The 24,325-nt window shown below is 35.2% G+C and overlaps 2 protein-coding genes across 5 annotated transcripts; both read left to right on the top strand.

The window, feature by feature from the left end:
• The first annotated feature begins 1,586 nt into the window (after window positions 1-1,586).
• On the top strand, window positions 1,587-17,486 carry LOC105048271 (BURP domain-containing protein 3). 2 transcript variants are annotated; one of them, XM_073260351.1, is made up of 4 exons: window positions 1,587-1,826; window positions 1,929-2,034; window positions 16,553-17,109; window positions 17,142-17,486. In XM_073260351.1, exons 1-4 carry the CDS (start codon window positions 1,596-1,598, stop codon window positions 17,316-17,318), a joined length of 1,071 nt encoding a protein of 356 aa, XP_073116452.1. In that variant the 5' UTR covers window positions 1,587-1,595; the 3' UTR covers window positions 17,319-17,486. The 2 variants fall into 2 exon arrangements, with proteins under 2 accessions (XP_073116452.1, XP_073116453.1); XM_073260352.1 differs by having other exon boundaries at window positions 1,715-1,826; window positions 1,909-2,034.
• Window positions 2,047-15,713, top strand: LOC140859057 (uncharacterized). 3 transcript variants are annotated; one of them, XM_073260355.1, is made up of 8 exons: window positions 2,047-3,395; window positions 13,233-13,503; window positions 13,589-13,827; window positions 13,918-14,133; window positions 14,230-14,322; window positions 14,407-14,523; window positions 14,605-15,001; window positions 15,494-15,713. In XM_073260355.1, the coding sequence occupies exons 2-6, from the start codon at window positions 13,422-13,424 to the stop codon at window positions 14,443-14,445; spliced, it is 669 nt and encodes a 222-aa protein (XP_073116456.1). In that variant the 5' UTR covers window positions 2,047-3,395; window positions 13,233-13,421; the 3' UTR covers window positions 14,446-14,523; window positions 14,605-15,001; window positions 15,494-15,713. The 3 variants fall into 3 exon arrangements, with proteins under 3 accessions (XP_073116456.1, XP_073116455.1, XP_073116454.1); XM_073260354.1 differs by lacking the exons at window positions 14,230-14,322; window positions 14,407-14,523 and having other exon boundaries at window positions 14,605-14,859; XM_073260353.1 differs by lacking the exons at window positions 14,230-14,322; window positions 14,407-14,523.
• Window positions 17,487-24,325: the final 6,839 nt, after the last annotated feature.

Here is a 24,325-nt window from a genome sequence, read left to right as displayed (position 1 = left end):
TGCACTGCGTGGCAGTTGGAACGTACCACCCAGATACGTCGTTTTGTAAGCAATTGACACTATGCAATTGAACTGACTGCAGAAATAAATACAAATTTGGTGGAACCCAATTGCCTTATCATTCAAAGAACTTAACCCTACCATGGTCATGTTAGATAGAATCTGTGCCTCATGATTGAAGCTAGACACACCATTCTTGTTACAGAAAACAAAGACTTTTACTCTCATTCACGGACCTCATAACAAGTGATATGTAAAAATATGGTTGCCTATTATTTTATGAAGAGTGGTCTTATGGTAAAGAAAAATCTAACAAATAGGTTACCATATGATGTATATGTATCCTATGACACATAATTTTGCAACTTGGTACAAAACAAGGTACAGATTGCCCACGAGGAATTATGAGTTACACCTATTGCATGGGAAATATTATGTGTTACATTAGCATCTCCCTCTCTCTCTCTCTCTCTCTCTCTCTCTCTCTCTCTTGTGAGTCCAGTGCCAACAATCACACTTAGCATCTGCACAATGCATATCTAGATGTTAGTTATTGGCCTGCATGGTGAGATCTCTTATAAGAAAAATTTCTGATGTTAAGAGATCAGGAGATTCGGCTGTGCATTTGGTTTGTGGAATGAACCCTTCATGATTTAATGTAAAGCAAAGATGAGCCAATTAGATTTTTTATTTTTTATTTTTGCTAAATAGAACAACATAAATTTCATGCCAACAATAGAAAGCCACTTAGATCTTACCATCAAAATATGTTGATTTATTTAAGGAGAAAAAAAAAAAATATTGAGACAAGAAGGCAAGCCCGCACCGCACGGATTTGATTAGGGGCTTGAAAGGAAAGCAAAGGGACAAAAGAGCATGACAATATAATTCATGGACAATACTGCTCCAGTGCTACAAAAACCTCATAAAAAAAAAAAAAAAAAAAAAATTAAGATCTGCTACTCTCTTGTCGCTCTCATTTTAGTTGGCACCTTAATGGTGGACATTCAAGCAGCAGTACCGGCTCTTGTGGTGCGGATATTTAAAATCCCCAGTCAAATAAATAATTAGTATGGAGGGAATTTGAGCTTGCAATCTCCAGCAAAGTTGAACTCTGATGCCATATTGAGTAACTGAATTATCATGAAAATTGATGAGGACAGGATTAAAAATGTATACCAAACTTAATAGTAATTTTGTATGTGGTGACCGTGTGTCAGCCTCTTACACGCGGTCCACGTCTATCCCTTCATCGCAATTCATAGCCGAATTTTAAAAATAACAACGCGGAAGGCCCAAATCCATTACTTTCCCCAAAAAAAAAAATAATTTTGTATTTCGTACAGAAAATAGAAGTGGGGAACAAGAAGATAATGTCCATATGTTTATCACTCCAGACAACCCAAGCCGCCTTGTACTGGGCACAAGGGCAGCCGGGCAGCACAATAATTGAATCTCGGGCAGTATAATGCTTGTGGTTCTTATTGGTGGTAAGCCCTGGACAGCGCAGATTCTCAACGGCGCACCAACATATGGTGCATTGCATGCGCCATCCATCATATGATGGACGACCATGCACGATTATGAGCCATGCGATGCATGTCACACATAGCCACCGTGTGATGGATGATACTTATGATGCACCATCCTATACGATGCATCATGGGTACCACAGCGGATTCATGCTCGTCTCTGAACTCCTCTATAAATCAACCTCAAAATTGGCATTCCATGTTTATCAGCTTTTCTACTTTTTGAGCTTTAGCGTTCAACTCTTGGTTTCCTCGTCCATGGCTCGTTTCCTAGTTTTTCTTTCGTTCTTTTTGGTGAGCGTAACAGCTAGGGTTTCCTAGCTATCCATTCCATCCTTTATCTACTTCTTACTTTATCTATAGTGCTCTAATCCAGGGAATAAATTTTTGTTTCAGCTTGCAGTAGAAGCATGTCATGCTGCTTTGCCTGCGGAAGTCTACTGGAACTCAATCTTGCCCAACACTCCCATGCCCTGTGCCATCCATGATGTGACACGTCCTGGTCTTGATCTCTCATAATTCTACTGATAGCAGGATTGCCATTGACTAGAGCCTCCATGAACTAATGAGCCTAGGACCCTAGTTCAAAATTTATATTTATTTTTTTAAAACTCAATAGTTTTATTCATTATTTAGTAAAGGTATATTATTTTCAAGCTAATAATTGTGTCGTATCACTACCAATCTACAAATTTAAATAAGAAGTGTTTATTAACAATTTTTCTAGAACAGAAATATAAAAAAAACGCTTGAACAACTAGTAAATATTACGACAGTGTCCAACAGTTGAGATTAATTAGAGATGACATATTTAGAGAGAAGGCCATGGAATATTCTCGCCCTTAAATTAACCACCTTTTATTTGTTTCGAGGAAATAATTAGGCTAAAAGCCTAATCCCTTTCATTAAGCCTAATCCCTTCTGTCTATATTTCAGAGACAGTCGTACCTGTTTGGTCAATGTTCTTTCTTTTTTGCTTTATACATGAGCAGCGAAACAAAATTTATTGGCCATCGAACAGAAAATTTTTTTGGCTAAATTAGATGTGTTCTTTGGCTACTAGAAGCTCCCTTGGGGACGGGACCTGCCGGCAATTTCTCAAGCTAACAATCCAAATTAAAACAACATGAGCTCTGCTTGAAATTAATGACAACGCTGGCTCATGCTCTGGAACTATAATCCAACCAAGCCTAACCATGATTACATCCCACCACTACAAGAAATCTTATCTACAGTGACAAGTGTTTTGTGGCAAAGAAAATTTTTGTCACTGAAAATAAATATTCTATGACAAAAAATCATGTTCGTCATTGATTAGCATCAATTGATTTATTTTAGTGACAAACAAATATCCTTGTCATAGATTATTAATTATTGATGACAAAATTTTTTTTCTTGTCACTAGAACTTGTCACTAAATAAAAGTGCAAAAAACTAAAATATTAGTTAGAAAAATAAAATATTATTAGTGACAAGAATTAAAATTCTGTCACTAAAAGGCATCGGTGACAATAATTACTTGTCACAGAAAATATTTTCTTGTCACAGAAAAAAATTCAATGACAATATTTACTCGTCACTGAAACAAAAAAATATTAAGCACCAAACCCCTGATTGGAAGCCTTTTTTTTGCCCTCTAAAAAAAAAAAAAAAGAAGAAGAGGAAGAAGAAGAAATGAAACGTTTCATCTCCTTCATGTTTACCACTTCTTCACAAGTACTCAATCCCAGAAACTCCCACACCTATTAGTAGTGATGTGAGAGAACTCACAACTGGCACCCTTCCAATTGATAACTCCATTGAAGAAAATATTCTGGTGTACATTGGATTGGATTTGGAGGAGGCCGTCATACTATATTAAAAGTTAGAACTCAAAACCCCGGCTCTAATACCAAAAGTCTTTTTGTATAGATATGCCCATTCTCTATTACTCGCTCTCTCTCCCCTATGCTACCATGGTGAGATTTTAGTTCCTAATTTGTTTTCTAGTTTATTTAAACAGGACTCTACATGGCAATTCCATTGATCCTACGTTATCATTTTGCCTCCCAGTGCATTTTAAATTCCTTTAGATCAATGTTATAGGTTCTATTGTACCATGGGTAGGTTCAGTCTATTCTATCTTAAAATTCTATGAATTGCTTGTTGAATATTTAATTTCTCTTATTACTCTCAACTATTTCAGTCTGATTAAAAAAATAGATTTGAACATTCGTGTTAAAGTGTTGGGGTTTAGATCCTAGTTAAGCTCTTAGTTGTTGAAAATATGAATGGAGTTTGAAGTGCGTTCTATTTTTGTGTTTGAAAAATCTTAATGTTTGTGGTATTCTGTGTTTGTCATGTTTTCATGTGAGCTATGATAAAAATACCATCATAAGTATCTCATTGATTTTTGCCATTTGTACTACCTTGATGTATATGATGTGCTTGCCCTACTCTATTGGATGAGATGAGATGAGAAGGCTTGAACACAAGTTCCTTTGTATACATATTATTCTTAGATACTATATTAATTAATCAATTAAATACTTCTGAAACTATATTCCCTATTTTGCTTGCATTTATTATTGGTTATGTTCTATGTTATCTTCCTTCAAATAAGGCAAGTTATATTTTGGCCACATATATGTAATAGCTATTTAACTTGACCTATTTAACATATTATCTTCCTTCATTTTTTATGTTCCATGTTATCTATTTAACATACTTTTGATCTATTTAACTCAACCTACTTAACCTATTTAATCCGTTTAATGACTTGACTTGTTTAATAAATGAATTATATGGATCAGATTGGCTTATCTATTTATTAAATAGATTGGGTTCAAGTATGAAATTTTGATCTATTTAATAATTAATAAATAGATCGAATTTAGAGTAATAAATATTTGATCTAATACCTATCCGTCCCTATCTGTATCTGACTTGACATGGCCCAATTGCCATTTCTATTCTAAAGTTTCCTCTAAAATGAGTTTTTTCTAATGTTAGGAGTCTTATCAAGATTCATAAAAAAAAAATGCATCACTCGTATTTCTTCAAGTATCAAAGAAAATGGATATATGTATGTATAAATTTTTATTAAAAAAATAAATATAATAAATGGATATGAGGATTTGAACCTGAAACCTGTTAATAATCTAATCATCAAATTAACCAACAAACTATAACTCTTATATGTTTTAAAATTGATGAAAAATATATTTACACCATCCAAACAGTTATATATGCACACCAAAATTATTTCCTTCTTGAGACTCCCGAGAATATGAAAAATTTCCTTAACTGCCGCTGAAAAACCAATCTTCGCGCGTTGTTCTTGGTTTCATAGGAAAGAGGCCCAAAACCCCTCGTCTTCCCCATTTGGCCGCTCCAAGCCTCCCCACCTGATTAAGCCTCATAAAAAACAGAGAAAAATCTAGAGAAAACATCAAAAAAATAGACGAAACAGAGGATGGATAGAAAAAATCAAAGGTATGCCCTTTTTCCTCATAGATTGATCATTTTCCTTTGGTTTTTGCATCTTTTTCTTTTTATTTCGTTATCTTTTTTTGGAGATCTATGGAGAAGGAGAGCATCTTAGGATATTAGAGGGGTTATGAGGTTCCGATGATATGGGATTTTATGTGAGTTGCAGCGATGTGAGCTTGAGGTTTTGGAGAGCTAATCTGGGTAGAAGCATGATATTTTGTAGGGTTTGGGGATTTTCGATTGAAAGGATTTTTCTTTGGTTTCTTTATTTTCAATTTATGGAGTTCTATTCAAATGATAATACGAATATGATACTAAATCCATGGTGTCAGACTTCCAAGCTCCACTTTTTTTTTGGCTCCTAACTATCAGTTTATGGAGTTGTGTTCTCATGATAATATGAATATGATACCAAATCCACAGTGCAAGATTTCCTGTAGGCTAAGTTCCACCTGTCTGAACTCACGTTTAGGACCAAAAGGACCAAAATAATGTATCTACATGGAGCTCTGTTCTGTTGATGAAATGAAGATGTTATAAATCCACCATGTGAGACTTGTAGTAGCTAAGTTCCATCTTTTTGAACTCTCATGTAGGATCAAAATAATTTTTTTTGGCTTCTAGATTCAAGTTATGGAGTTCTTTTTTTTTGTAGAAGTTTTATTTTTGGTAGAAGATGGATTTTTGTTCTGTTGGTAATATATAGTCAAGCAAATGGTCCAGCAAAACTAAAGGTAATGAACATCACACCAAATATATTGCTACAAACAACCGGTAAAAGAATCAAAAGATGATGTCATAGGCAAAATGAGACTGCACACAGTTTGTAATATTATATTTGGACTAAATATTCTTTCATGACTCAAACAAATGATGTCAAACACTTGAGAAAAAGGATGAAATCATCTGATTTCATTAGCTAGCTGTTGTCATGGTTTTCTTTTAGGAACATAAGAGCTGATGTATGTTAGAATGGCTGTTGTTTGAACCTGAGAAGGGAGCAAGCATTGGGCTGCCATCTCCAATGATACTCTTTGTCAGGCCTCCCATGCTTCTAGCAAGTTAGCTGATAGTAATTTTACCGAAACCTGCATATAGGTGAAAAGATATCATATGCTACTGAAAGTCTATCACAAATTTTAACCAGTAGCAACTCTACTGAACCACTAAACTCAGGGCTGATCAGGGAGAATTACCAAGTGATCATGTGTGGTTAACGACAATGGCAGTTGAGTTTTATCACTCACATAGTCACATGTTCAATTCATTAGTGACATGTAATTTAGTTATGTGGCAATTTGTACCCTCTGATCTCTAAAAGGGTAATCTAAGATGACACATGATGTATAAAACCCAAAATCATCTTCCAGAAGCAGGATATCGAATATCCCAATATACATGCAATCAAGTACAAATCTCATAAGATAGAAATAGTTTTGTGACAATCAACCCACACTATGAAGAGACAATAATCCAATGTATAGTGAAAGATCTAAGAACATCAAATTGAATTGCTGAATATTCATAACCATGATAAGAATGACCATGTGAGACTTACAGTAGGCTAATTTCCACCTTTCTGAACACTCATATGGGGTCAGAATAAATATTTTTGAGACTTTTTGATTCAATTTATGAAGCTTTGTTCTATTGATGATATGAATATGAACTACTGTATATAGGACTTTAAATTATATATTTGTTGTTAAAATAAGTATCTTACGAACCTCAATTTTCTATGTTCAATTTTCTTTCTAATTCTTACGCTACCTGCTGATTGTAGTTTTACCATAACAACTCATTTTATTATAGTTGATATTATTTTATTGTCTATTATAATGTACAGGATATAATGTCAGATAAGAACTGGATGAAACTTAATGACAGAGCAAGTATGGAATATATAAATGGAGTCCATTCGTTTCTTAACTTTACTTTTGGTCAGCCAACTGTTAGTGATAGAATACGATGTCCTTGTACTAAGTGTAGAAATACAGTCTTTAAGGGCCGACATGAAGTGAGGGCTCACTTGATCCGAAATGGAATTGTTAAAAGTTATAAATATTGGGTTTATCATGGTGAGATAATTGAGAAAAATTTAGAGGAATGCAATGCTAATAGTAGAGATAATTTAGATGATGAAGAAAATACAGATTATGATGACTTAATTGGAATGGTTCATGATGCATGTGCTTTCATAAATACTGATATTGAAAGAGATGATGTGAATGAAGGATATGAACCCCAAGAACCAAATCTGGGAGCAGCAGCCTTTTATAGGTTGCTTAAAGATGTCGATAAAAATTTGTATCCTGGATGTGACAAGGTCTCCAAATTATCCTTTGCTGTGAAGTTACTCCATTTAAAATGTTCAAATAATTGGAGTGATACATCAATGGATAAGTTGCTGAAGGTTTTTAAGGAAGTTCTTCCAAATGGTGCCTTAGTTCCAAACTCATTTTATGAAGCTAAGAAGCTTATTCAGGATTTGGGACTTGAACATATAAAAATAGATGCATGCTTGAATGATTGTGTTATATATTGGGGAGAGCATGTCAATGCAATCGTATGCCCTGTATGTAACTTATCCCGCTGAAAATATCAAGGCAGAACGCGCAATATCCCTCACAAGATTTTACATTATTTTTCTTTGAAACCAAGACTCCAAAGGTTGTATATGTCTAAAATCATTGCAAAGGACATGAGATGGCATGAGGAGAAAAGGATAAATGATGGCATATTAAGACATCCAGCTGACTCATTCGCTTGAAAATCCTTTGATGATAAGTACAAGTCCTTTTCTGCAGATCCTCGGAGTGTTAGGCTTGATCTTGCAAGTGATGGCTTCCAACCATTTAGAAATATGTCTACCCCTCATAGTATATGGTCAGTTGTGTTGATTCCATATAATTTACCTCCATGGCAGTGTATGAAAGATCCTTATTTTATGATGACACTTCTTATTCCAGGTCCTAAGTGCCCCGAAAATGACATTGATGTGTATCTACAGCCTTTAATTGAAGAGTTGAAGGAGTTATGAGATGTAGGAGTAGAGACATATGATACTCATACACAACAAAATTTCAACTTACATGCTGCTGTCCTTTGGACTATTAATGATTTTTCCGCATATGATAATTTGTCTGGATGGATGACTAAAGGAAAACTAGCTTGTCCTTGTTGCCACAAAGACACTTGCTCTCTTTCAATACGAAGTAAGATTTGTTACATGGGGCATCGTCGGTTCTTACCCAAAAATCATTCATGGCGATGTAATAAAAGATCTTTTGATGAAAAATATGAATATAGAGATGCACCTAAGGTACTAACTGGTGATGATGTGTTGGATCAGCTGCGTAAGTTAAAAAAAATTACTTTTGGGAAGGGTCAAAAGCATAAGCGTGATGATTTTAACGGTGTTTACAATTGGAGGAAGAAGAGTATATTCTTTCAATTGCCTTATTGGAAGGATCTGAAATTGTGCAATAATCTTAATGTGATGCATATTGCGAGAAACGTTTCTTCTAACATTTTAGGAACTGTGCTAGATATAAAAGGAAAGATAAAAGATACATTGAAGGACCGTTTTGACCTTGTAGATATGAACATTAGGCACAATCTTCATCCTTATATTGAAAATGATAAATTGAAGATGCCAGTTGCAACTTAGACATTATCCCCACAAGAGAAGATAGCCTTTTGTAATTTCTTATCTAATCTAAGGGTCCCTGATGGATTTTCTTCTAACATATCAAGATGTGTGAATATAAATGAGAAGAAGATTTCTGGCTTAAAGTGCCATGACCATCATATCCTTTTGCAGCAAATACTTCCAGTTGCCATTCGGAGATTATTGCCTAAGTCTGTTTGTGAGCCATTGATTGAGCTAAGTAACTTCTTTAGAAACTTATGCTCAAAGTCGTTAAAAGTTCAAGATCTAAAACAGTTAGAGGATGACATTGTTATGACTCTGTGTAAACTTGAAACAATATTCCCATCCATTTTCTTTGATATTATGATTCATTTACCAATTCACTTGGCAAGTGAGGCTAAAATTGGTGGACCGGTCCAATATAGATGGATGTATCCAGTTGAAAGGTAATCCTTAACTTTTTGAAACTTAAATGTAATTTCTTGTTGTATTATTTTTGACTTAGTTAATATCTTTTGAATCTAGATATTTGCGAACATTAAAGTCTTATGTCCGAAACAAAGCTCGTCCAGAGGGGTCAATTGCAAGAGGTTATCTTGCAAATGAATGCCTTACATTCTGTTCTAGGTATTTAAATAGTGTTGAAACAAAATTTAATCGAGTCCCATGAAATGATGATGGAGCTACTTCATACCAAGGACTATCAATCTTTGCAAAAGATGGCTGTGCAAAAGGAGCTTTTAAGTCTTATGAGCTTAATGCTCAGGAGTTTACACAAGCTCAAGCATATATTCTTCGAAACTGTGAGGAAGTTTGGCCATATATTGAGTAAGAACAAAATCTTGTTATTATGAAAATCTTCAAAGAACTTTGTTTCTACTTCAATCATCTTTATTATTGATTAATTATGTCATTCATAGGAAGCATAAAAAAGAATTGGAAGAGGCGAGCTCAAGAAATGTCCTGGCTAGACATCACAAGGAATTTTCAGATTGATTTTATGAACGTGTAGGTATCATATAATATAGATAAATACTTTAAGTTACTTTTATTTATGCTAATAATGGTTTAATTTATTAATCTTAAATAGGTTTCAAAGCTTAAAGCTAAAGGCAAAGCAAGTGAAGATCTTCTAAGCTTGGCCGTTGGATCGTTCAAAATAGTTCATAGATATGGAACTTACATTGTCAATAGATTCAGATTTCATGCAAGAGATCGTGCAATTGGGCGAAAAAGTTAGAATAGTGGAGTGCTTGTAAAAAGAGATAATACATCTGCTGATAAAGAATACTATGGAGTGTTGGAAGATATTTTTGAATTGTTGTATGTGAGAAATAAAAAAGTAGTTCTTTTCAAATGTCACTGGTGGGATGTTGGCCGATTGGGACGAGAATATAGGATTGACAACTATGGATAGATAAGCGTAAATATCCATGGATCTTTGAACACCAATGAGCCTTTTATGTTGGCTTCTCAAGCTCAACAAGTGTTCTATGTAGAAGATTTAGTTGATAGCAATTGGCTTGTTGTGGTAAAAACTTATCCACGTGATGCTTATGATGTGCCATCTGTAGATAATGATGCAGATGATGATGATGATGATGATGATAGTTTGATCGAAGATGATGTCTACCAACAAGAGGAACAAGAACAAAATTTTCAATATGGCCAAGTCATGAACAATGATGAGTTGATAGGAGTGCTACATCGAGATGATGTTCAACCACAAAGCTTTTCACCCAACAATGATACAAATAGAGAGAATCTGACATTAGATGATTTTATTAATGATGATGAGATAGAAGAAGAAGTTGAAAGCGAAACAGATGATGATCAAAACAACCATGATGAATACAGTTCTGATGAATATTGTCACGCCCCGAACCCAACACCCGGGTCGGATACGTGATGGCCGCACACTCCTTAGAGCAAGCCTTAAAGAATATGCAAGGCCAAATTAAATCACTACAACCTTAACATCCTTAACAATTAATTGCAAATATAATTCATAAAATCTTGCATAATTACAATTTAAATTTCTTCAATTCTCTGATCAGATACTATGACACTCTATTTATCCTTCTGCTCATCCGTAAATCTAAGCCATAGCCAATCTAAGTCATCCTGTAACTCTGAGAAGAAAAAGAAAGATGAAGGGGTGTGAGCTTTACAGTCCAGTAAGAATTCTCATATCACACTGATATAGTAATATAGTCTGAAAATAAGGATAAGCAGTAAAATATAAAATCTCATGTTCAATGTCCAGAATAATGCAAACATTCATAAATTTTCTGTCTTGTTAAAATAGATGCATCATCATATGTTAACAGGTAAAACACTTTTGTTCAACAATTATTTCATGTCTTATCTTTCATTTCTCCTTTCATAATCACATAATTTTTAATCTTTTCTTTCTGGTTCTGGACTATCCTATTCTATACCTCAGTCATCATCCGGATCGAATCCACTTAAAAAAGTCTTTCAAGACTGTCCTAGGATGAGCTTCTGGCCAGCTGTCCCACGTACCAAAGCCCGTGAGAGGCTGTCCCAGGCATAACCTCCTGGTGGGCTGTCCCAGGCATGAGCTCCTGATCGGCTGATCCACCTGTAAGCCAGTGGGGGCTGTCCCAGGCATAAGCTCCTGATGGGCTGTTCCATATGACAAGACTAGTCCAAACCATATATCTCTTTCTTTTCATTTAATCATTATGCATTGATTTCATCAAATCAATTCTGACTTGTATTATGATCAATTCAGATATGTCATATCCATATAATCATGCCATCAATCTCTGATACATATATATTGACATAACATACTCATGCTCAAAATCAAATAACAGTATCTCAAGTATAATAAATTCATCGATCTCAAATCCGACGATGCAAAAACCAACGATGCAAGACCAATAGTAAAATAGCATATATATAATAGTGATCATGTACAGGGATTCTTACCTTTATCGGTGACTGATCTAAACACAGAAATCAATGTTCTTCTTTGATTTATGAATTTCACAAACAAGATGTTTCACTCGGCATCTTATGTAGACAATCATATCTCTTCATGATCCTGATCAAATATAAAAATTCATATATGGAGAAAATTATCGATAATCGACCTGATAACACAAATCTAGGATCTCTCTTAGGATTAATCAAAATTAGGATTTACCTAAGTATCTGGATCCTCCACTGATTCATAAGACTTCTAGAGAGAGAAAATTCATGAAGAGAGAGAAAATTCTAGAGAGAGAAAGTAGAGAGAGAAAGTGGAGAGAGAATCTTCATATCCTTCCGATGAGGCACTCATGATCGAGATCATCAGAGGTCCTATCAGGGTGACTCAATATGAATCAAGTGTTACAATTTTGAATAGAATCGGACTGGGATCAGATCTACCGCACGAATTTCAGAGCAATCTCAAATCATCTTATTTTCATCTTCAAGTTTATTTTAGGATTCATGATGCAATCAGAGAGGAAGAAAAGATCCTAAAGAGACAAAATTCGTAAAGAGAGAGAAAAGTCTAGAGAGAGAATCTAGAGAGAGAAAATGTAGAGAGAGAAGGTAGAGAGAGGAGAGAGAAAAGAGAGAGAAAGAAGAGAGAAAGGAGAGAGAGGAAAATTCTCTCCTTCTTCTTCTTTTTATTTTATTTTATTTTATTTTTATTTTTATTTTTCTCTTTCTCTTTTTCCTTTTTTTTTCTTTTCTTTTTTCTTTTTCCTTTTTCTTTTCTTTTTCTTTTTCCTTTTTCTTTTCTTTTTCTTTTCTTCTTCTTCTTCCTTTCTTCTTTTCTTCCCGCGACCACCCTTGGCTGAAACAGGGGAAGACCGTGAGGTCCCCCCCTCGGTGGCTCGAGCTCCGGCAGCTTGGCCGGAGATTCGGCAACAGGTGGAGGCGGCGGTGGGCAATGGATGGCCAGTGGCAAAGTTCGACCGGCGAGAATCAAAAAGAGATCGAAAAACAGAGGATTTCTTGTTCATGGATTTTTCGGCGAAGACGGTGGCCGGCGGCGAGGCTTTGGGCCAGAGGAGAAAGGGAAGAGGGAGAGGAAGAAGGGGAGGGGCTTACCTCGAGCTCCGGCAATGTCGTCAGCTCCAATTTCCGACGAGCACAAGTACGGGAGACCTTGACTTCAACCAGAGAAAACAAGAAGAAAGGAGAGAGAGAACCGGTGATCACTATGGGTTGTTTAGGAGGGGGAGAGAGGGGTTTTATAGAGGAAGAATCCGTTTTTTACTCGGATTCTCCACTCCTTTTCACGGTGGGAAGAAGACTCTCAGTGGGAGTCTTCTTCCTCCCGATATCCTCTGTTTTCTTTTTTTTTTTATCTGGGTTATTACAAATATAGTCCTGATGATTAGCCTATTTGTAATTAGAATTTTATTTTTTGTCATGTTGGAAGAAGAAACATTATGTGATGACCAATAGGTATTTTAATTTAAATCATTTTATTATATTTATGTTATTTTTGTATCTTCTGATGGCATATTCATATTTTTTTGTGCATTTAGTAGATGTTGCTGATAATTAGTTGAACTTTTACTAAAAAGCTTGCTTATTATTTTTATTAGGAAATGGTTAGATGTAGAGGAAGAGGTGCACGAATTGGTGGACGAGGACAATGCCCTGTTATTGATATAAGATTTCAAACAAATAAAGTTACATCACCTCGTCGAGAAAGGCTGCAGTGAAATCAATCACAAGAAGAGGCATAACTTTGGGACCAACAAAACCAGCAGACAAATGAACACCAAGACCAGATGCTTGAATTGCAGCAAAGTCAATCCCATGGACAGCAACTTCAAACTCAACCAAGAGTTTCTGGTCATTGTAGTAATGCTGGTATAATAATATTTTATTTATAGTTGAAACTTTTAATTTATTCTACTTAAACTTAGTTATACTAATTGTAATTTATTTTCTATAGCAACTGTTTCAAGTAAGAATGTGCGTGGGCGTTACAAATGTATTAAAGTTGATATGAGAACAAAGAATGGACCATTGAAAGTTAGCATCCCTCATGATATACTGAGAGCAGTAGGAGAAAATGCTAGAGATATTGTCAATTTTTGTGGTTATGTTGTCAGGACACAAGCTCCATTAACTACAAAAAATTGGCCAGATGTGGCAAATAGAGTAGGTGAGCGAATGTGGCTGCAAGTAAAGGTAAATTAAATATTTATGATTGATTTTAGTATCTTGTTTATTTCTATTTATATATATTAACATACAATTTACATTGTTTGTGTCTTCTAGGAGAAGTTTAAGATGGAAGATGATAGGAATGAATATCGTTTATGTATTTTTGTCTTGGCCACCATGCAACGACTTTATAGAGGTTGGAGAAATCACTTGCATGATTTATATAAGAAATTTAGAACTGATGAGAAGAGGTTGGCTAATATTCCTGAAGATGTTACTTCAGAAGATTGGAAATATATGATGGCATACTTCAGCTCTGATACTTTTCAGGTTTTTGTAAATTAAAGTTGAATTTATATTTAAAATATATACATCATCATTTTGGATTTATAGATGATGTTAGTTGCATGTATCAATTGTTTGTAGAAAGTAAGCAAGCGAAATGTAGCAAATAGGGCAAAGCTAGTTACTAAGCATACATGTGGCACCCGATCTTATGCTGAAGTTGAAGAATCAATTGTAAGTTTTTAGAATAAATTGAAGATTTAACATAGTTTTAGGAACTTCTAAATAAAACACTTATTTTTTTGTGATTCATTTCAGAGGGACCCAGAAATAGGTGAAAAAGCACCATCAGATTAGGTTTGGTTGATTCAGCACACTAAGAAAAATAAAGAAGGAGAATTAGTATGGTCTGACCCTAAATCCAAGGAGATCCATGTTAGTTAAAAAAATTTTCTTATTGTTCTTAAAATTCATTATGCATTATTTTGGTATCTAATCTTTGATAATCTATTGCAGGAACAACTTGAGGAGGTTGTTCAACGTCAAACACAAGAGAATGAATCCCAAATGATTCGCGATGATATATTACTGCAAGTACTTGGCCAAAAGTCTGGTTATTTTCGTGGCAAAGGTGCTGGAAAGAAGGCACCATCTAAGAGAGTTGGGTATAATGAAAATGTGCAAGAAGAGGTACAAAGAGCTGTCGAATAAGCTAAGAAATTTTTGGTGGATAGCATTAGAGAAGACGTTCGAGCTCAATTACAAGATGAGGTTAGAGCTGAGATTCAAGCTCAAATGGAGGAACAAGTTAATGAAAAAATTAATGCTATGATCCAAGCTCGCTTTGCTGCCTTTTTTGAAACTTTCTCCCAATCAAGAGCTTCATCTTCCTCAATGCATGAACCTTGACCAAGTAAAAATTTTTTACTTTTAAGAAAGTAGAAAAGTTAAATATGATATTTTTTTCTTGTTTTCAATGATCTATAAGAGAGGAATATAAACAACAACCAATCAGCTATAGTATACTTAGGTATAGTGCCGCATTCTAAGAGTGTGAGATCCATAATTTTTTATAATTCTAGGAAGGGCAACTTTGAATTGAGATTTTTAATATATAGTCAATTCTTTTTTTTTAATTTTTTATTTTAGAAGTTTAATTGCTAACATGCCTGAGCTCATTTCTTGTGTAATCCATTGAAAACATAGATTGAAAACCTTTCTTGTTGTCTCAACTTTTCAATATGAGGTATAAATTTATAAATTATATGCAAAAAAGGTTGCCTTAATTTTTTTAAAAAAATTTTTAGTGGATAATCTGTTGCTTATCTAGAGGTTGCTAGACTTTAATTACTCAAAACTTTATTCTAGCCAATCATTTACTAATCCAAACCTTGTTTATATGCAGGAATAATATGGGCAGCTACTTCTGTTGGCATTATGGGAGTACATCAACTAGCTTCAATTTGAAAATATGGATGTCATAGGCTGTTAGTTTTGATCAGTTAAGTAGAATGTAGGGTACTTATGAACTATAGGTACTAGTCAGTATTTTTTTTAAATTAATTTTGGATGTTCTGTCGAATTCCAAACAGTGAAATTGAAAATTCTTTGGATGTCTTGGATCATGTACTGTTGGTTTTGATCAATTAAATAGCATATGGAGTGCTTATGAACTACTGGTACTATCTTGTGATTTTTATTTTGGATATCTACTGAAATGCAAACATTGAGAAAGATGTATTTGGATTCTTAGTTTGCTTGTGAATGAGATGAATTTCTGTAGTCATAAATTGTCATAAAAGAATGGTACACTAAATTTTAGTGATAATAACAAGTTGTGACATATGAGATTTTCCTTGACAACAAAAGTTCTTGTCACTTTAAGCTATTTCAGTGACAAAAAACTTTATCACTAAATAGAGTCATTATTGTCCCAAAATCAATTTACGTTATTGCATTGTGACAAGAATGATTTGTTTCTGTGACAAGTTAAGTTGCCACAAATTTTATTTTCAGTGACAAGTGAAACTCTTGTCTCTGTAAGACTTTTCTACAATAAGAGAACTCATCTCTAAATAGATTTACTATTGTCACAAGACCCTTCAAGGCATGTCCATTTCATTGTATTGGTGACAGCAAAAAGTACATTAAGTGACAAGCTCTATTGTCACAAAAAAGAAATGATTCAGTGACAAGAAATTTAAGTTGTCATAAATGGTTTTAGCGATGAAGCAATTGCGACCGGCTAGTGACAATAGTTTGTTGTCAGAGAAATTCATCAGTGACAATATTTCAAGTTTCAGTGGCAACATTGCTTGTCACAAAAAACTAAATTTCTTATAGTGCACATTAACAATTCCTGCTAGCTGTAGCCTACCCTCTGCTTAATTTTACTTAAATCATTAGATTATGGACCACCCATCTTCATGTAATTAACATAGCAATAATTCGAACGTAATTGTAGGTGTGTTTGAAGATGACAAGTGGGACAAAGGGTTATTTATCTCGTACCGCACCGCCACTACTCAGAGCCAAATCCAGGATCCCTCCGTAGCCATCTACTTCCTTGAGAAGGACTTGCACCCGGGTGCCAGGATGACGTTTCACTTCATCCGGACCATCACCGGCGCTACCCTTCTTCCACGCCAAGCCGCCGACTCCATCCCCTTCTCCTCCGCGAAGCTCCCGGAGATCCTTTCCCGCCTCTCCATCACACCTAACTCCATCGAGGCCGAGGCCATGAAGAAGACCCTTCAAGAGTGCGAGAAGCCGGCGATGGAGGGAGAGACCAAATACTGCGCCACCTCGGTCGAGGCCATGGTGGATTTCAGCACGTCCAGCCTTGGGACACGTGACGTCCGAGCCCTGTCGACGACGGTCGATAGGGAGGGTACACCGAAACAAGTTTACAGCATATCCAAAGTGCAGAAGCAGCCTGTCTCTAAGGCGGTGGTTTGCCACGGTGAGAAGTATCCATACGCCGTGTTCTACTGCCACATGACGAGCGCAGAGGCGTACAAGGTGTCGATGGTCGGGACGCAGAGGCGTACAAGGTGTCGATGGTCGGGAAGGATGGGACCAAGGTGGAGGGGGTGGCTACATGCCACACCGACACGGCCGGATACAATCCCGAGCATGTGGCCTTTAAGCTGCTTCATGTCAAGCCCGGGACGGTGCCCATCTGCCACTTCCTACTGCAGAGCGATATTGTTTGGACGCCCAACAAATAGAGCGTCTCATCGTTGGAGGTGAAGGAGCGATTGCCCTACAAAGCTTCTATGGAAGATTTCTTTGGCTAGGCTATCCTATTACAGTTTCAGAAGTTACGGTGATGTATATATTTTTCTATGGATAAAATTTTTATAATCGGACCGATTATAGAAAAAATTATGATTAAATATCCTTTCGAAATATCTATCAAAAGATAGATGACCCGACATACTTATGTACACACGTTAAAATATTAACAAAAGAAAAATAGATAAATCTTATGTATGTGACAAATGATGATGGTCCAACCATAATTTCTATGATCGGTCTGTCTATAGAAGTTTTTTTCTGTATAAGTAAAAATAAAATTTATATTACGGTGAACTTTTTTTTTTTTCATGGCTTTTATTTATGTGATGGTGCCTAAGTCGTTAGCATTTACTTACAATGGCATAAACTTGTTTTGGAGGTAAATGAACTTTGCCCAAGTTTTAATTAGAAGCTTTTCCGTCTTTCTGCATTTGAATGTATTGGATTTGAATTTCCTATGTTAACTAATTAAGAAAAAGAATCGCCACCAGCTGGAAGGTGAATTGGCTCATATCCCTTCAATAGGAAGATGTTGGCTTCAAATTAACTAGAATTGTTAAGGATCTATGCAGATATGTATTTAATCATATATCTATTCTCAATTAGATAGATCTTTGATACTTAGATAAGATCAAAAAATTTAAATAATATATTTTATACTAATTTTTATCGATAAGATTTTAAATTATACCAAGTAGGATTAGATCAGATCTGATCATGATCCACATATATTTGAAAGATACTGCACATGCAAACTAAGTTATTTAACAGCATGAAAATTGAGCATGCATTAAATAATTACAAAACTGTAAATATACCAATTTGACCATGTGAATTTACAATGCTCATCATCATCTCAAGAAGTATTTAAGCTCCTGTAAACTTATAGAAAACAATATGTCAGGCAAGACATTATTGTTTCTACATAGTCTAGACGTTGGAAATTGGTATATAATAATATAAGCATCGCCGAATACGTGAGACGACCAATGTGGATGTGTAGTAAATCTCCCAAAAAAGGTGAAAATAACTAGATAAAATGGGAAATGCTGGCACAGGTACCAATGATACTAGGGGAACGCAACGAGGAAGGCAACATCAATTTAATGTGTATTGATGGATCATGAAAGAGGAGTTGGAGACCTCAATTTCCATATTTGGGAAAGTATTTGACAATACCGATATGATGCTGTTGACAGATCCAGACCCTTTAAATGCGCATATAAACCTCTCATTCTCACTCCTGTTCTCATCCTCAATAATGGCCTCTAACATATTCCAGAGTATCCCTGCATAACCGATGCTTGCAGTCAATACACATTGGAATATTAAACATCGTGATATGATGTTATAAGTACAAAAGGTAAGAAACATAAAAACTTGTGCATTCACTGCGAAGAATAAGACCGGGAAACCCCTTATCCGTATCAAATAAAGACAAATATTCAAACCAAAAAAAAGAAAAAAAATAAAAGAAGTCCAGAGACATTGTGTTAACTACGTTACAAAAATAATCCAATAAAAAACATCTCGGTGCACAAGACCCGCCACTGAAGAATTTTGGAATGGTCAGACGCACATGGCCTTCCATCCACGCGTAGGGAGGCAGTTTCTATATTTTGAACCCACGATAATTAGGACACTATGGGGCAACCTTATTGTTGTTTCTGAATCTATCCTCTGTTATACGAAAAAATATGCATTGCAGTGGCGTTACCCTATCAAATCTATGGCAAGTTAATAAAAAAATTTATATTTTTCTGGTTGCCATATATTTTATCAATTTCCAACCTGTGGATAATATCCCACACTATCTTTCTGTATTTCATCCATTTTTTATTGTTGATTGATTTGTTATAATGACGTGGTATCATCGTTGCAATGAAAATTTACTCCTGTTGCATGCATATCATTTAAACACTAAAATATTAATTTATCTCAGTTGTTTTAGCTTCTCTACTGGTATGATATGCCGGAAGGAAAGGAAAATGGAAGCAAACCTGTCAAGGGTATAGCTTTGATATGCCTTTCTTCATGTATACACTGCATACTTCAGAAGGAAGCCAATCGGTAAGCCTCAAACGATCATTCAATAGCATAGAAGTGGATGGAGTTGCGGCTTCTTCATAGCTGCCATGACCCATTGATCTCCTCATGGTTTCTTTCTCCATATCATAAGCATCACAACCAGGTAGTGGCAGACCAAAAGATAAATTTTCGTCATTATGCATATGCTTGGCTCCATTCACTTGAATCGGGAAACCGCGTACGGTTAAACAAGAACCATTCTCACACTTTGAGGCAAATTTCTAGTTGGACAACATGAGTCACAAGAGCTCATATCAGGTGACATATTTACGGAAGATTCTGGTTTTTCTTTGAAAAATTCCCCTGATCTTCAAAATGTTTTGGAATGTCTGAAGTCATTAGACATTTCTGCTTCGTAGAACTGCTATTCGCATGTCCGCTCCCAGCATGAAAACCAGCTTCATCTATATCTACATCATGGTTATCTGAATTGTCCTCCTATACTGAGAGAAGTCAAAATGCGCCACAGGCAACGGGGATACTTCATTTTGCTGGCTACCTGGCATAGACGTTTTAGGTGCTTCAGTAGGCTTCTCTAATGGCTTTGCACAACCTTTCACGACCACATCTCTGACAGCTAAACCATCACCACCGATTTAGAAAAAAATTTAGCTGCCTCAGGGACGACAAGATGATTTATCCTGCAATAACTTATGAGTAATTCTTTGTACATCACATCCGGTGTAGAAAAAAATACCATTCCATCTGATTAGGTCACGTAGTCTGTTACGCCCCGAACCCAATATCCGGATCGGATACGTGATGGCTGCACACTCCTTAGAGCAAGCCCTAAAGAATATGCAAGGCCAAAATAAATCATTACAATCTTAATATCCATAATAATTAATTTCAACAATAATTCGTAAAATCTTGCATAATTACAAATTAATTTTCTTCAATCCTCTGATCAGGTACTATGACACTCTATCTATCCATCTGCTCACCCATAAATCTAAGCCATAGCCAATCATGAACGTCCTGTAACTCTGAGAAGAAAAAAAAAATGAAGAAGTGTAAGCTTTACAGCCCAGTAAGAATTTCCATATCACACTCATATAGTAAAATAATCTGAAAATAAGGATAAGCAATAAAATATAAAATCTCATATTCAATGTCCAGAATAATGCAAACATCCATAAATTTTCTGTCTTGTTAAAATAGATGCATCATCATATGTTAACAAGTGAAACACTTTTATTCAACAATTATTTCATGTCTTATCTTTCATTTCTCTTTTCATAATCACATGATTTTTAACATTTTCTTTCTGGCTCTAGACTATCCAAGTCTATACCTCAGTCATCATCCGGATCGAATCCACTTAAAAAGTCTTTCAAGACTGTCCCAGGGTGAGCTCCTGGCCGGTTGTCCCACGTACGAAAGCCTGTGAGAGGCTGTCCCAAGCATAAGCTCCTAGCGGGCTGTCCCAGGCATGAGCTCTTAACCGGCTGATCCACCTGTAAGCCAGTGGGGGCTGTCCCAGACATAAGCTCCTGGCGGGCTGTCCTAAGCATAAACTCCTGGCCGGCTGTTCTACATGACAAGGCTAGTCCATACCATATATCTCTTTCTTTTCATTTAATCATTATGTATTGATTTCATCAAATCAATTCTGTCTTGCATTATAATCAATTCAGATAGTCATATCCATAATCACGCCATCAATCTCTGATACATATATATTGACATAACATATTCATGCTCAAAATCAAATAACAATATCTCAGGTATAATAAATTCATCGATCTCAAATCCGACGATGTAAAACCAACGATGCAAGACCAACAGTAAAATAGCATATATATAATAGTGATCATGTACAGGGATTCTTACCTTTACCGGTGACTGATCCAAGCACAGAAATCAATGTTCTTCTTTGATTTATGAATTTCTCTAACAAAATATTCCACTCGATATCATATGCAGACAATCATCTCTTCATGATCCTGATCATATAAAAATCACATATAGAGAAATTATCGATAATCGATCCTAATAACACAAATCGAGGACCTCTCTTAAGATTAATCAAAATTAGGATTTATCTAAGTATCTGGATCCTCCACTGATCCATAAGACTTCTAGAGAGAAAGTAGAGAGAGAAAATGAAGAGAGAAATCTTCGTATCCTTCAGATGAGGCAATCATGGTCAAGATTATCAGAGGTCCTATCAGGGTGACTTAATATGAATCAAGTGTTACAATTTCGAATAGGATCGGAATGGGATCAAATCTACCGCACGAATTTTAGAGCAATCTCAAATCATCATATTTTTATTTCAAATTTATCCTAGGATCTGTGATGCAATCAGAGAGAGAGTAGAGAAAGATTCTAGAGAGATAAAATCCACAAAAAGAGAGAAAAAGGTCTAGAGAGAGAATCTAGAGAGAAATTGGAGAGAGAAGGTAGAGAGAGGAGAGAGAGAAAAAGGAAGAGAAAGGAGAGAGAGGAGAGAGAGAAAATTCTCTCTTTCTTTTTTTTTCTATTTTCTTTTTCTCTTTCTCTTTTTCTTTTTTTTTTCTTTTCTTTTCCTTTTCCTTCTCTTTTTCTTCTTTCTTTTTCCTTTTCCTCGTCCAAAACAAGGGCATCGTCCCCCTCCATCTCCTCTCACCCTCATGCGGCCAAGGAGGGCCGACCCCGGCCACCCTCCGACAGCAGCCGACGGCGACGCATCCACAGCCTCGGTGACAGCCCCAACGGTGGCTGTTGCCGGTGGCACACAAGGGAGAAAAATAAGAAAAAACAGGGATGGCCCTGTTCTTCTTCAATTCGACGGCTTGCCGTCAATTGCCAACAAAAGAAAGATGCCTAGGAAGGAAGAAGAGTAGGAAAGGAGCTTACCTTGCTCCGACGGTCGAGAAGAACTCCGACGACCTCCTTTTTCTCCATCTAAGAACTCCCGGATTCTCTTGAAAAAATCTCTCAAATTTCTTAAAATCTCTTCAAAATACCTTTTATAGATACCTAAGGAAGGGAAGAAGGGTTTATAAGGGAGATTTCCTACCTTTACTCGGATTCCATGGGTCCGATTTCACTGGGGTCGGAGGGGAAGAAGACTCCGGTTATGAGTCTTCCTCCTCCTCCCGTCGGCTCTATTTTAAGCTTCTCCAAATTTCGCCAGGCCCAAAAGCCCTATGGGCTGGACCGTGACAATCTCCCCTCCTTAAAATAATTTCATCCTCGAAATTAAGTTATGTCGTTCGAGATACATATTTCAAAGTATACATTCTTCATGTCATTCTTAAGTTTACGATAATGTCTTATATATTATTTATTTCTCATGATCTTGTTATAACAAAAATTATTTGAAATCTCAAACTCATCCCTTCTTATTGATTTCTCAACTTTTTTGAAGAACTGTAACATTTTGGACTTGTATTAATATACCACCATTATTTGTCTAATACATTTCACTCAAAATTCATAATTATCTCAGACTATCCTTGATAGAAAATAAATAAAGGTCAAACATCGGACACTCTTCACAATCATCGATTTCTTTCTTCTCTTGACCTTCCAACAAATTTTATATGTAGACTCTCATCTTAAGAAAACCTCAATCTTTTATATCAATCCAAGTAACAATATTAAATTTTAAAAAAAATATGAGATCTATGTCAGGATATTCTAAGTTTGAACTAATATCAAAACTATCAAACTGTTAATAAACTTGAGATATCTAATTTTTTTTGGCATTATCTACAATGAAGCAACCTACTGACAAAAATTATCCGGCTATGATCAAATTAGATCAAAATTTATAGTATCCTTTCATTATCAATAAAATCCTTTCTTATTTGCAACTAATGTATTTCATCATAATATCTTTTGATTTAAAAGATTAATATTTCTAATCAATTTAATCTATCACGCTTTTGCTGCGCACTCTGATCTTAATTTATCAAATTATATAAGTCTATTAAGATAAAATATCCTTATATGTTAGATCAATTCAGGATAGATCCAACCTTCAAATTTCATATAAGACTTACGGCAAAATTTTAAGTTTTTTTATCTTTACTACCTTTGGGTATAGCATATAAAAATTAAATCTTGATCCACTTCCAATATTTGAAATCATTGCATAAGTTTCATCACTCTTCAAGAATCCAACATGTCTAGAATCGATTGGAGTTAACCTTAGATTTATCTTACAATCGTTTAGATAATTTCTAAATCAATCTTTCTTTTTAAAAGAATTAATTCTAACTTAACAAACTAGAAGAACTCAAGCCAACAATCTTAAGTAGAATCAACTTGATTATTTCTTATAGAGCTCTCTTCATCACCACCCTTAATATTAATCGATAAATCCATACAAAATCTTGTCCCTTATATAAGTCATTCAAAATTTACACTAACAAGATGTCTTAGTTCAATTTAAAAAAAAATAATCCAAACTTTGACTTGAATAATTAATACACTTCACCATCTTCAACAATCACAAGAAAAATTAAAAAAATCTAATCCAAAGATAGTAATACGAATTATTAAGAATTTCATCATAACCTGTATATCATACTCTGATAAAATAAATATTTTTTTTTAATTTAACAATAATATCAAAATACTTTTGATCCACTTAGAGAAATAAACTATTGACTTGAAATTCAATGCAACTTGAAAGATCAAGGAATCATATTCAGAATATGATATTTTGAGTAACCAAAAATTTATCAAGATGTGTATCTCATATTCTCATAATAAAATTCAAGTATATTTTTCATCTAAGATTGAGTTTCATATATGACCTCTTATGGGTTCAGTGTTCAAAAATATTTCTCTCTAATATGATGTAATTTCTTTTTAGACCATATCCTAACTTTCTTCTGATAAATTTAAAATTTGT

This window comes from Elaeis guineensis, chromosome 7 (assembly GCF_000442705.2).
Source record: "Elaeis guineensis isolate ETL-2024a chromosome 7, EG11, whole genome shotgun sequence".
NCBI lineage: Eukaryota > Viridiplantae > Streptophyta > Magnoliopsida > Arecales > Arecaceae > Elaeis > Elaeis guineensis.
Note: the sequence above shows the minus strand (reverse complement) of the source record. Positions and strands in the feature narration are given on the sequence as shown.

Coding starts and splice junctions, on each gene's coding strand:
- LOC105048271 (XM_073260351.1), top strand. CDS start 1,596: ATGCATGTCACACATAGCCACCGTGTGATGGATGATACTTATGATGCA. Junction 2,035..16,552: donor CCATGATGTGACACGTCCTG/GTCTTGATCTCT, acceptor ACGTAATTGTAG/GTGTGTTTGAAGATGACAAG. Junction 17,110..17,141: donor CGAGCGCAGAGGCGTACAAG/GTGTCGATGGTC, acceptor GAGGCGTACAAG/GTGTCGATGGTCGGGAAGGA.
- LOC140859057 (XM_073260354.1), top strand. CDS start 13,422: ATGCTTGAATTGCAGCAAAGTCAATCCCATGGACAGCAACTTCAAACT. Junction 13,828..13,917: donor GAATGTGGCTGCAAGTAAAG/GTAAATTAAATA, acceptor TGTGTCTTCTAG/GAGAAGTTTAAGATGGAAGA. Junction 14,134..14,604: donor TCAGCTCTGATACTTTTCAG/GTTTTTGTAAAT, acceptor AATCTATTGCAG/GAACAACTTGAGGAGGTTGT.